Genomic DNA, 13031 nt, shown 5'->3' with positions numbered 1-13031 from the left:
ATCAGACCTGGGTGAGGCACAATTTGGAGAATGGTGCTTTTTTTCGTCTCCATATTGTAAAGTTATTGAAGACAGTCCAAGGCTGAAGGCTAAAGTAGGAGGGATGTGAACCCCCATCAACCTCTGTATGCAAAGCATAATCCTCGCCATTTTCGCCAACTTCAGCGTGATGCCACCACCAAACACACCTTCCCTTCACTCACTCTGTCAGCAGTCCGCAGAGACCATTCCCTCCGAGATAATCTAGTCCACTCTTCTACCATACCCAACTCCTCCCCCATCACATCTTCCCATGCAATCGCAGAAGGTGTAACACCTGCCCCTTTACCTCTTCCATGCTTAACATCCCAGGCCCAAAACACTCATGTCAGGTAAGCAGCGTTTCACTTGCACCTCTTTCAATCTGGTCTATTGCATTCGCTGCTCCCAATGTGGTCTCCTCTATATCGGAGAGACAAATCGCAGACTGGGTGATTGCATTCAAGACCCTGACCTTCCCGTTGCTTGCCATTTTAACACAAGACCCTGCTCCCATGCCCACATGTCTGTCCTTGCCTGCTGCAATGTTCCAGTGAAGCTCAACGCAAACTGGAGGAACAACATCTCAATCTTCTGGTTAATCACACTGCAGCCTTCCGGTCTCAACATCGAATGCAATGACTTCAGATGATTAACTCTACCCCACCTCGAACCATTTGTTTTCATCCCATTTCATTTCAACTGTTTTTTACCATTTCTTTCTCTCTCGTCTTTCTTTTATATATTTAACCCCCCCCCCCCCATCTTATCCACCCTTCCTTACCCTTTCTACCCCCTTCCCCTCCCCCACATCTACATTTGTCACAGTTTACCCTCTGATATTAGTTTCTCTGCTGTTTGGCCTTTCACACCTTTTGTTCTCTCTGGAGACTGCCATTAGCACTCTTTCTCCGTGGTTTCTGTGGCTATTAGCACCCCGTTTCCCTGGGTTTCTGTGGCTATGACTCATCTTTCATTCTCACTCCATAAATATTTCCCACTTTCTTTGTCTTATAGCTTTGACAAAGGGTCATCGGACTCGAAATGTTAGCTCTTTTCTCTCCCTAAGATGCTGCCAGACCTGCTGAGATTTTTTTTAGCATTTTCTCCTTTGTTAAAGAATAAAACATTTTAGTTAAGAGTGTCAAAGGAGAATAAGAAATGTAGACAACTTTTTATAATAAGATTCACCTGAGGAAGGAGCAGCTTTCTGAAAGCTAGTGACATCGAAACAAACCTGTTGGACTTTAACCTGGTGTTGTAAGACTCTTACTGTGCTCACCCCAGTCCAACGCCGGCATCTCCACATCATGGATAAAAATTATGGAAGAGGCGATCATTAGAAATGATGGTACAGAAAATGTTACAGATAAGGACTGGGTAAATGAGTGCTTAGGATTGACTGTTCCCTCGAGAATCCTATTTGGAGTCTTGGGAGGATTGATCGGATGAACTTATGATCTTCGTATGCCCTAGAAATTACTACGTGTTATAAATATATTTACAGTTTTTAACATGACATTAGCTACCAGTGTGAAGTTTTAATTTCCGTATTCCACAAATGGAGTGACTATCAATTACTCAGTGTATTTATCTTTTTCTGTCTGAATAATTGGTCTCTTTTTCAGCATGGTTTAAACATTGAGAGTCTACGGTTAGATTTGGATCCAGTTGATAGTTTTGCCAATGTTAGACCTTAGATCTTTTTCAACACTGTTTCACAAAGTTGCATCTGCAATTCAGCAAATGGATTATTTCAGGTGGCGAGTTACAACAGAGTATGACACGTCATACAGGGATTCTCAGTGACCGAATATCACACAGGGAAGTGGTTTGTAACATGATCTTAAAGGAAATGCTGTAGGTTAAGCTTCCCACACCAACAACTATCAGAAGTCACCAAAATAAAGTCACCGACCTTCAAACCTCCCGGTAAAGCTGTCCGTAGCCCTGGTTCTTCTCTTTTTTTTGTTGCGCTTGCCACTATCAATAATATTGACTGGCTGGCTGGACATAATTTCTGTCAGGATCCCAAACAAAGAAACACTTGTAAATGCACATGCAGCACATTTATTGTTTAAATGATTAATCGAGTGCAATGAATTTCCTCTTTGGTCAGCCCCTCCAACCACCAACTCTGCCCCCTCACCCCACAAACTGCTGGGAAGGTAATAAATGCCACCAACAGAAGAGATGGAGGGATATCAGACATAAAAACCCAGAACGTTCTACAGTAACATGGAAATATAATTTATGGAAATTAGGAAGTCACAGATGACTGACAATCGATTTTTCTTGAGGCTCAGGGCAAAATGTGTTATCAAACGCTTTATCTTCCATTAGTTATACCTCCATATACTCTTAAGTATATCATAGATGACATGCAAGAGTACAAATTGTACTATGTTTCTCGGAAAGGTTGGCTTCGATGGACATTTTTTGTTCCATCATTTGCTATTAAGAACACTCACACAACACCTCCTCTAATCATCCAATTTTATCGCCATCTCCGTTAACTCTCTTAGAGATCATTAAAGCCCACGTCTGTGACCCACAGGTTGGGCAATTTACTCCCAAGATTAAATTAACATTGCTCTGCCATTGGCAAGTATTAGATGCCCGACAGTGATTCCTTTTCCAAGAACATTTTCACTGAAATATGCCATCTGCTGCAGTCACAGCTGCCACCTCTGAAGGGGACCCGATCAAATTTTGTGACAACATAAATGTAGCTGGAGCTGGGTATATTTTCAATATCTCTCAGTAAGCCATCCACTGTTGCATAAAGGAACTCAGTGAGGCCCTCTGTTAAATGATGGCTAACAATGGTCTGGATCCTCCACCACCAGTAGCGGGGTTCCCGATGCAGCAGAGAATCGGGCGGCCAGGGTAAAAACGGTGTGCAATGCTTCGTCCAGCTGCTGACAGTGGGGTCGGGGTTCGCACCTGCATGCCAGTGGGAGGATGCAAACGGATCTTAATGATCCATTTGTATCCACTTAGCGGGCCAGGCACCATATTCTCTGGGCCCGCATAATTTTCCGGTCCTCTGGGCCGGTAATCACGTTGCTGGGATTTACTACTGGTACTTCTCAGCGTGGCCCCGATGTGGTGGACAAGTGATAAACCCCTTAAAGGAGTTGCCCAACGTTCACCCGCTGATGTCAACCGGGTTTGGGCGAAGGTGACAGAGGCCATGAACTTCACCACGAGGACCAGACAGCAGTGCAGAAAGAAGCTCCACAACCTCCTCAGGGTGGCCCGGGTGAGTCCCCAGCTCTGAGCTCCTGGCACCACCCCCATCCCACACTCCGCACACCCATTTTCCCGCCCCCCTTAGAGGGCGACCAAACCCTACCCAGGGGCAGTCCACTTGCACCCCACCCTGCGCCACATGCCAATACCCTTGCCACCCACCATACCCAGGTGCCCTGCTGTGGACCCCCAGTGCTGCCCACATCCGAGTGTCTCACATTGTGCATTATCTGTCCCCCCAGAAGGCAGCCCACAACCGCCAGGAGCGGCAGAAGATCGGACACGGCCCGCCATACCTGTGGCCCCTAATCATCGCGGAGCAGAGGGCGATGGATCCGGTCCGCAGGGTAGGAGAGGGGGCAGTCGCAGAGGCAGAAGACGGCATGGGACAACCAAGTGAGCCCCCAATGCATTCCAATGGCCCTACGGCACGCGAGTTACTCCTCCCTCCCAAAGCACGCTGACCTCACCATGCGTCTTGTGTTGTGACTTGCAAGGGCACCACTGACGAGGTGAGATCATCCGGGGCCCCCAGCACCTCAACTCCCTGGAGCACATGTCGAGGAACGACATCAACTTCTTGTCACTGCTGTCACCGGCACCCTCCACTATCCCAGAGACACTCACCTTGGTTGGGCATTTTAGTGAAGAGGCTCCTGGGGCACTATCTGGTGTGCACGACACAAATGCAGTGGTGCATCAGGTGGAGGTAGGAACCCCCGAGGGGGTGGCCCAACGGAGGATGATCCAACCCCAAGGACTAGCAGTCGTCCAGACAGGTTTAGTGCTTCTGGAAAGGGCAGTCTCATCAGTGTTGGAGATGCCGGCGCAGAGCCAGCGACTACAGGTGGGGTGTCAGCAACAATCCAGCGTCTGCAGGTGCAGTTGGAGGAGTCCAACCGCCTGCAGGAGCACAAGGTGCTGCCGACAATGCATGCCACCCAGGCAAACACCGTGGTGTCCGCAATGGAGGCCTTGGGCGCAAAGATCACTGCCATGGATCAGGATGTCCAAAGCCTGGGGCATGGTGTGTGGTCGATGGCTGATGCACAGGGCAGGGCAGCCATGTCACAGGCGGTCATGTACCAGGGTCAAATGGACATTGCTGCAGCGTTCCAGAGCGTGGCCCAGTCATAATGGGCCATAGCTGCGGGCATCAAGAACATTGGCCTGACGCTAGCTGACCTGAGCCAGACAGTCCCCAAGGGACGTGTCACAGTCCCTGTTCTCCATGGCTACGAACATAGAGACAGGGGCGGGCCACCAGGATTGGCAGCGCCAGACAACAGTGGAGCCCCCGGAGCTCGCTCCAGCCGCACCCCCGCCCCAAGTAGTAGCCCGGGGGCCATCGGGCAACCCGAGGGAGGAGGTGGTGATGGGGCCCATTCCGATGATTCCCTTAGGGGAGGTAATCATATGGCCGGTGGCGCACTGCACGTTTATGGGGCACAGTGGGCAGTCTACAGAGTGCACAGCCAGATGACTGCAGCACGCTGCCATCGAGGCACTGGGGCATGCCAGCGATTCTCTGCCTGATCGCTATTCAGGTGTCGCTGGACAGAGAACACCACCCCCTCAGTATTAATCAATAACCTCATGGTAATGGGGCCTTCAGGTTACAGTGATCATAAGATGATAGAACTTCATGTTCAGCCTAAGGGGTGAAATGAGGTTTAAAGTGACTAGCATTTTAAAAGGTAATTATAAAGGTGAGAAAGCAGAGCTAGCTAAAGGTGAACTGGGAAGCTAGTTTAAAAGGTAGAACATTAGTGATGCAGTGGCTGTCTTTTAAGGAGCTACTTAATAACTCAGCAAAGGTTTAGTTCAGTAAGAAAGAATGAGAGACTCTGTGAACAATGCATCATAAGTGGCTGAATAAAAAAGTTATAAGGATTGTATCAAATTGAAAGAAATACTGTACAAATCTGCAGGAGATTGGTCAAATTTTAAGAACCAGCAATAATAAAAGGGAAAAAGCGGATTGTGATATAAAAACAGGTAGCAAGAATTTGTACAATTATTTAATAGGAATAAAGTTATTAAAGCTTGTGTTGGTTCTCGAGAGTGAGCCTGGAGTGTGGAAAACAAGGGAAGGCATTGCACAGGTATTTAGTGTCGTCTTCACTTAGAGGACTTTGAAACTGTCCAAAGTTATTTGAAAATCAAAAGTGAACAGAAGGGAGAAATTTCAAACCAGCATTATGAAGGAAATTGTATTGGGAAACTATTAGACCCAAGGGCCGGGAATCGAACCTGGGACACTGGAGCTCTTAAGCAACTGTGCTAACCACTATGCCACCCGAAAGTTTTAAGACGGAGCGGAAAGATCGATTTGTTCCAGGAGGGAAAATATAAGAAATAGGGCTTGGTTGTTTTATAAACAAACTTTATTAGAAGAAAAAACAATATTTAAACTTTTAAACTTCAACCCTAATAATAACAGATTACATGCAGTTTCTGAACCTTAACACACTATTTCACATTAAACAACACTAACAGAACATGCAGCTCTCATGCCACTTTCACAGGCAGTCAAAGGCAATACTTGCATTTCCAAAGCAATTTTCCTTTTGGTAGGGCATTCATTCTGAACCCTTTTTCCAAAGCCTGCCTCGGTGGCAACTTTCATGACCTTCTCAGTTGATTTCCAAAGCCTTCCCTCTCTGCGACTGTTCCAAACAGCATTCCTTCTCTCTTTCTCTGAGCTCCACCTAGCCTTCAGAAGTTCTCTGCTGGGGTTTCCAGATTAGAACCCATTATAGATACATAGAAGATATGAGGAGGGGGAGCCCTTTTGACCCTTCGAGCCTGCTCTGCCATTTATCATGATCATGGCTGATCATCCAACTCAGTAGCCTAATTCTGCTTTCTCCCCATAGCCTTTGATCCCATTCGCCCCAAGTGCTTTATCTAGCCACCTCCTGAATATATTCAATGTTTTAGCATCAACTACTTCCTGTGGTAATGAATTCCACAGGCTCGCCACTCTTTGGGTGAAGAAATGTTTCATCTCTGTCCGAAATGGTCTACCCCGAATCCTGACTGGGACCCCTGGTTCTGGACACACACACCATCTTCCCTGCGTCTAGTCCTGTTAGAATTTTATAAGTCTCTAGGAGAACCCCCGTCATTCTTCTGAACTCCAGCGAGAACATTCCTAACCTAGTTAATCTCTCCTCATATGACAGTCCCGCCATCCCTGGAATCAGTCTGGCAAACCTTCGCTGTATTCCCTTGAGAGCAAGAACATCCTTCCTCAGAAAGAGACCAGAACTGCACACAATGGAGTGGACTCGATGGGCCGAATGGCCTTATTTCCACTCCTATGTCTTATGGTCTAATATTCTAGGTGTGGCCTCACCAGGGCCCTGTATAATTGCAGTTCTGCATCCCTGCTTCTGTACACGAAACCTCTCAATGTAGGCTAACATACCATTAGCCTTCTTTACCGCCTGCTCCACCTGCATGCTTACCTTCATCGACTGGTGCACAAGGACACATAGGTCCCGCTACATAAGCCCCTCTCCCAATTTACAACCGTTCAGGTAGTAATCTGCATTCCTGCTTTTGCTTCCAAAGTGAATAATCTCACATTTATCCACATTATACTGCATCTGCCATTGATCTGTCCACTCACCCAACCTGTCCGGATCATGCTGTAGGATCTCTGCATCCTAATCTTCCATCCTGGGCAGCACGGTAGCATAGTGGTTAGCACAATTGCTTCACAGCTCCAGGGTCCCAGGTTCGATTCCTGGCTTGGGTCACTGTCTGTGTGGAGTCTGCACGTTCTCCCAGTGTATGCGTGGGTTTCCTCCGGGTGCTCCGGTTTCCTCCCACAGTCCAAAGATGTGCAGATTAGGTGGATTGGCCATGCTAAATTGCCCTTAGTGTTCAAAATTGCCCTTAGTGTTGGGTGGGGTTGCTGGTTATGGGGATAGGGTGGAGGTGTGGGCTTGGGTAGGGTGCTCTTTCAAAGAGCCGGTGCAGACTCGATGGGCTGAATGGCCTCCTTCTGCACTGTAAATTCTATGAAAGTAAATTCTATGAAATCCTAATCTTCCCAAATTCCTTAGATTCTGGATTGTTTTCCATGCAATTATGGCTTGGAAAATAGGTAATATACCATTTTTCTTCGAGAAGGGATCCATGGAAAACCTACAGTGCAGAAGGTGGCTTCTCGGCCCATTGAATCTGCATCAAACATCCAAACGAGTACTCCACCTAGACCAATTCTCCCACCCTATCACTGTAACCCCGCGCATTGATCATGGCCAATCCACCTAACTGGAACATCTTTGGTCTGTGGGAGGAAACTGGAGCACCCGGAGGAAACAGACAGAGACATGGAGAGAACATGCAAACTCCACACAGACAGTCAACCAAGGCCGGAATCAAACCCGGTTCCCTGGCGTGTGAGGCAGCAGTGCTAACCACTATGCCACCATGTTGCCCAGGAAACAGAAAGCAGTAAATAGAAGGCAGGAAACTAAAAGTCAGTGAGTCGAACATCTGTCATAAGGAAATTGTTAAAAATCCATTATTAATTAAATTATAGCAGGATGCGACAAAAATTATAATGTGATCAGGTAGTGTCAACATTTCTTTGTGAAAGGGAAATTGCATTTAGCTAGTTCATTAATTTTTTGGGGGATGTTAAGTGTAAGGTGGATAAAGGGGAATCTGTAGATATACTTGGATTTCCAAAAGGCATCTGATAAGGTGTCACATCAAATGTTACCACCCAATATAAGAGCCCATGGTGTAGGGATACGAGCATGGATAAATAATTGGTTAGCTCATGGGAAGCAGAATGTGTAGAACTAATGGGTCTTTTTCAGGTTAACAGGCTCTAACTAGTGGAATTGATTACAGATGTAGAGAGGTGATGCTTCTGTTGTACAGGGCATTAGTTAGACCACATCTGGAGTAATGCGTACAGAAGAGGGTCCAGAGGAGGTTCACAAGAATGATTCCAGGAATGAAGGACTTTCATATGAGGAGCGGTTGAGGACTCGGGGTCTGTACTCGATGGAGTTTAGATGGATGACGCGGGAATCTCATTGAAACATACAGAATACTGAAAGGCCTAGATAGAGTGAACATGGAGAGGATCATAGAATCTTAGAATTTACAGTGAAGAAGGCCATTCGGCCCCATCAAGTCTGCGCCAGCCCTTGGAAAGAGGACCATACCCAAGCCCACGCCTCGAACCTATCCCCGTAACCCAGTAACACCACCTAACCTTTTGGACACTAAGGGGTAATTTAGCATGGCCAATCCAACTAACCTGCACTTCTTTCGACAGTGGGAGGAAACCGTAGCCCCAGGAAGAAACCCACGCAGACTGGGGGAAAAAGTGCAAACTCCACACAGACAGTCACCAGAGGCCAGAATTGAACCTGGGACTCTGGAGCTGTGAGGCAGCAGTGCTAACCACTGTGCCACCCGGGTGGATGTTTCCACTAGTAGGAGAAATCAGAAATCGAGGGCACAGTCTCAGACTGAAGGAACGATCCTTTAAAACTGAGATGAGGAGGAATTTCTACAGTCAGATGGTGGTGAATCTGTGGAAGTCATTGCCGCAGAAGGCAGTGAAGGGCAAATCACTGAGTGTCTTTAAGACAGAGATGGATAGGTTCTTGATTAATAAGAGGATCTGGGGTTATTGGGAGAAGGCAAGAGAATTGGGAGATGACCGAATGGCTTAATTCTGCTCTAGGTCTTATGGTCTTGGTCTCTTCAAGGCAAGATGGAAATGCATTGGAATCAGTTCAGAGAAGATTTACTAGACTAATACCAGGAATGGGTGGGTTGTCTAATGAGGAAAGGCTGGAGAGGTTAGGTTTGTATCCACTGAGTAAGAGGTGACTTGATTGAAACCTTTAAGATCCTGAAGGGTATTGACAGGGTGGTTTCCTCTCATCAGAGAATCAAGAACTAGTGGTCACTTTTCTATAATACTGGAATACCGTGTACAGTTCTGGTTACCTTATTTGAAAAACAATATAATTGCATGAAAAGCAATCCAGCTTTGGGAGAAAACGTTTCCCCTCTTCTGCCTTAAAATTTTTAAACTGTGGCCACTAGTTTTAATCTCCCCCACAAGAGGAAACATCCTCCAGCCATCCACCTGGTCAAGCCCCCTCAGGATCCTATATGTTTTGAAGTTCCCTCAAGATCTTACATTTTGTAAGACTGAGATGAGGAGAATTCTTTTCCCTGAAGGCCGTTTGTCTATGGAATTCTCTTTCCCAGAGAGCAGTGGAAGATGGATCTTTGAATTTATTCAAGGGGTGTTAGCCAGATTCTTGATAGGCAAAAGGAATCAAGGGTTATGGGGACAGGAAAGTGGAGTTGTGACATCAATGTTGATCTTATTAAATGGTGGAACAGGCTCGAATGGCCTACTCAAGCTCCTTAATCCTATGTTCCGATAATCTATTCTGTAAAACACATGCTGTTGTCAGTATCTGAGCTGGCGAAATCAAGTGATGGTGCTGTGTCTTCATCACTCTCTTTGGGGTGTTCCTCCATTCCCTGGCCAGGTTGCACCTCAAATATCTGAAAAGTGAAAGTTACAAGAGTCCGCTTGTTTGGCAGTGGTGAAGGGTGGGGTCTCAGGGAGTTAACAGGTTAAAGTTTACACCATCTATAGCTTGTAAATCAGAAATGAATGTGGGAGAAGGTGGAAATGGGATGCGAGAAGGTGGATTAGATATCGCGGTACCATCACCTTTCATGGTTTCAGTCTCAGTCTCAGCAAAGGACATCGCAATAATGGGATCATCCCCACCATGGTGGATGGTTAAGATATGCCCTTACGGGCAACACAGTGGCCCAGTGGTTAGCACTGCTGCCTACGGTTCGATCCCGGCCCCGGTCACGGTCTGTGTGGAGTTTGCACTTTCTCCTCGTGTCTGCGTGGGTTTCACCCCCAACAACCCAAAGCTGTGCAGAGAAGGTGGATTGTCCACACTAAATTGTCCCTTAATTGGAAACAAAATTATTGAGTACTCTAAATTTATTTTAAAAAAGATATGCCCTTACGACTGGCCCTTCCTACCTCCTCCGCCCCCCAACCACCACCCCCCCCCCCACCCCTAAGAAGGACTTCTTAGACACATTGTTCAGATAAGAGGAGATCAAAAGGAATAAATAGTAAATCGGGGTAGGGTTGGTCCATCAACAGAAGAGCTCAGAGGCAAGAAAGATCATAGCCACGCCCAGATGGAATCGGAGCTCTTTCACAAAACAAGCTCTTGCCTGGAGACTGCTGTTTAAACCCTCGGTATTTGCTACTCAGAACCAGAAGAAAATTTCCAAAAAGAAAGATACAGGATATGTGCGCGATTTGGCTGTGCAATTCGGTATTGTTGTCTTTCTTGTGTGTTTTATAATTTAATAGATGTTTTTATTTGAATGATTACAAGAAGTCTGGAACTTTCCTCACTTGGTTTAATCTCCTTCATCACATTATACCAAACTTCAAAATAAACAGTTAAGAACCTGTGATCCGAGTTTCCCTTCCAGGATTTGGAATACTCTCCTCACATTTAATAGCAGCGGGGATTTTAACACAAATTCAACCGTCTTGCTAGTAAAAATGCTTTGTGACAAAAGTTGCCATTTTACGGCAACAATTTAATAATTTCAATAGCAACCAGATCGCTAAATTAGGTCACAGGGTAAAGGCCCCTCCCATATACAACACAATTTCATCAAGTTCTTAGTTTTATCCTCTTTCTTAAAAGATTGTTAGCAGACAATAAACTCTCTTATCCACAACAATCTATAAAAGTGCTAAGAAATAAAATGAGGTTGGTCCAATCTAGTTTTGCTGTTTGTAATTTTATTTTTAGCCTTTCAATTCACCATATCAGCAAGTGTGGCGTTCATCTGCAGATTTAATCTCATTGCATATTTTAGCAACTTGACCAAGTTGCTTTTAACAAGAGCTCGTGAAGCAAATAAAACCACATTCTTCTCCCGATACAGAAGGAAGTAAGAGAAAAGATAGAATCAGCTAGAAGAGCGGTAAGAAAAACAGTTTTGCCTCCCACTCAAGGTTCTCTTTCCACTTCTCAACCTCTCCCTCCTCCTTAAAGCCTACCTCTTAGACCAAGTTTTTGACTCACTATCTCCTTAAGTAACTTGGTGCCAAATTGTGTTTGATCTCTCCTGTAAAGCACGGTAGCATTGTGGATAGCACAATTGCTTCACAGCTCCAGGGTCCCAGGTTCGATTCCGGCTTGGGTCACTGTCTGTGCGGAGTCTGCGCATCCTCCCAGTGTGCGCGTGGGTTTCCTCCGGGTGCTCCGGTTTCCTCCCACAGTCCAAAGATGTGCAGGTTAGGTGGGTTGGCTATGCTAAATTGCCCTTAGTGTCCAAAATTGCCCTTAGTGTTGGGTGGGGTTGCTGGGTTATGGGGATAGGGTGGAGGTGTTGACATTGGGTAGGCTGCTCTTTCCAAGAGCCGGTGGGCTGAGTGGCCTCCTTCTGCATTGTAAATTCTATGATTCTATGAAAGCACCTTGGGATATTTTACCATATTACAGGTGTTATCTAAATGCAAATGATTGTAGTTATTCAAACAATTCAGACACAGCACCCTAGTCAGACTATGTACATAGTTCTTGTTGCAATAGGAGCATCAGGTATTAGAGGCAGGGAGGTTGATTCTCAGTGCGAGGGTCCTCCGCCAGACAGTTGTAGGTTTAAGCCCCACTCCACTTGGATGTGTTATTTAGGTTGACACATTAGTGTAGTATTGGTCAGAAGTGGTATATTTGCAGAAGCAATGTTAAACCAACGTCCTAACTTCTCTATCAGGTGAACGCAAAAGGTCTCAAGGCACTATCTGAAGAACTGCAAGAAACCTTTCTGAAGTCCTAGACAATATCCGTCCCTTAACCAATACTACCAAGCATAGATTGGTTTGTCCCTTATCTCACTGCTATTTGTTTTTCATTTTGCAGAAAGTAAGTGTTGCATTTCCGTGCAATATAACGATGACTGCACTACAAAATATTTCACTGTGAACTAACGTTTTTGGAGCGATTCCGGAATAACAATGCAAGGCTGTTTCGCTGGAGTTTGTTGTTACAGCCATTTCATTTAAAAATAGTACATGTGGCAGGACGGGAAAATGTGATAGCCAATGCTTTGCCACGAATGTGATCAATTGAGAAGGATTTCGGTTGGAGGAAGAAGAACAAAGAAACATGGACTATATTATTATACCTGTTTGCATGTGTTGTTTTTTTAAAAACGAAAATGTGTATTTGCTGTGTACATTTCTTAGTGGATGATGCAAAAGTGAAAAATGAAACCATCTTGAAGTTGATAGTTTATTTTTTTTCTTGGGGGGCGGTGTCATGTGAGAGTACTTTTAAGACATGGATGTTTAAGCAATATACCTTTCAGAAAACAGTGATGTCAGAGAGTGGGTGGGGCGGAGGTCAGGTCAGCCATTTTGCAGTTTAGTTTTGCAGGTTTTTAGTTTCAGTTTTTTAAAAAAGCTGGTGTGTTTTGCAGGGAGCTTTGATGTCTGCCATGAAAGACTATCTCTGGATCATTTGGGTGATTTAAAGTAAAGCCTTTAACCTGATGTGATACTGTTTAAAGGTGTTAAGTCTCTTGGAAGTTTGAAGGAACATTTTAAGGAATTATGTACTGTTGCAATATTTTCTGAGTTATGTTAGAAGTAAGGGGTGTTAAAAGATCCAATGTTTATTTAAGATGTTAAGTTGAGTTCA

General features: G+C 45.4%; 1 protein-coding gene across 7 annotated transcripts in view; it reads right to left on the bottom strand.

Moving 5' to 3' along the window:
* LOC140426192 (MAP kinase-interacting serine/threonine-protein kinase 1-like) overlaps positions 1-13031 on the bottom strand; it is a 144443-nt gene that overhangs the window by 98935 nt on the left and 32477 nt on the right. For 6 of the 7 annotated variants that reach the window (XM_072510663.1, XM_072510667.1, XM_072510665.1 and 3 more), the window contains one exon: positions 1937-2038. The exons of the other annotated variant lie outside the window; for it this stretch is intronic. In XM_072510663.1, coding sequence (XP_072366764.1) covers positions 1937-2038 — 102 coding nt within the window. The remainder of the gene's footprint in view (positions 1-1936; positions 2039-13031) is intronic. 7 annotated transcript variants of the gene reach the window in all.

The sequence above is a fragment of the Scyliorhinus torazame genome, chromosome 7 (genome assembly GCF_047496885.1).
Source record: "Scyliorhinus torazame isolate Kashiwa2021f chromosome 7, sScyTor2.1, whole genome shotgun sequence".
NCBI classification, from domain to species: domain Eukaryota; kingdom Metazoa; phylum Chordata; class Chondrichthyes; order Carcharhiniformes; family Scyliorhinidae; genus Scyliorhinus; species Scyliorhinus torazame.
This window is presented reverse-complemented; position numbering and strand designations above follow the sequence as displayed.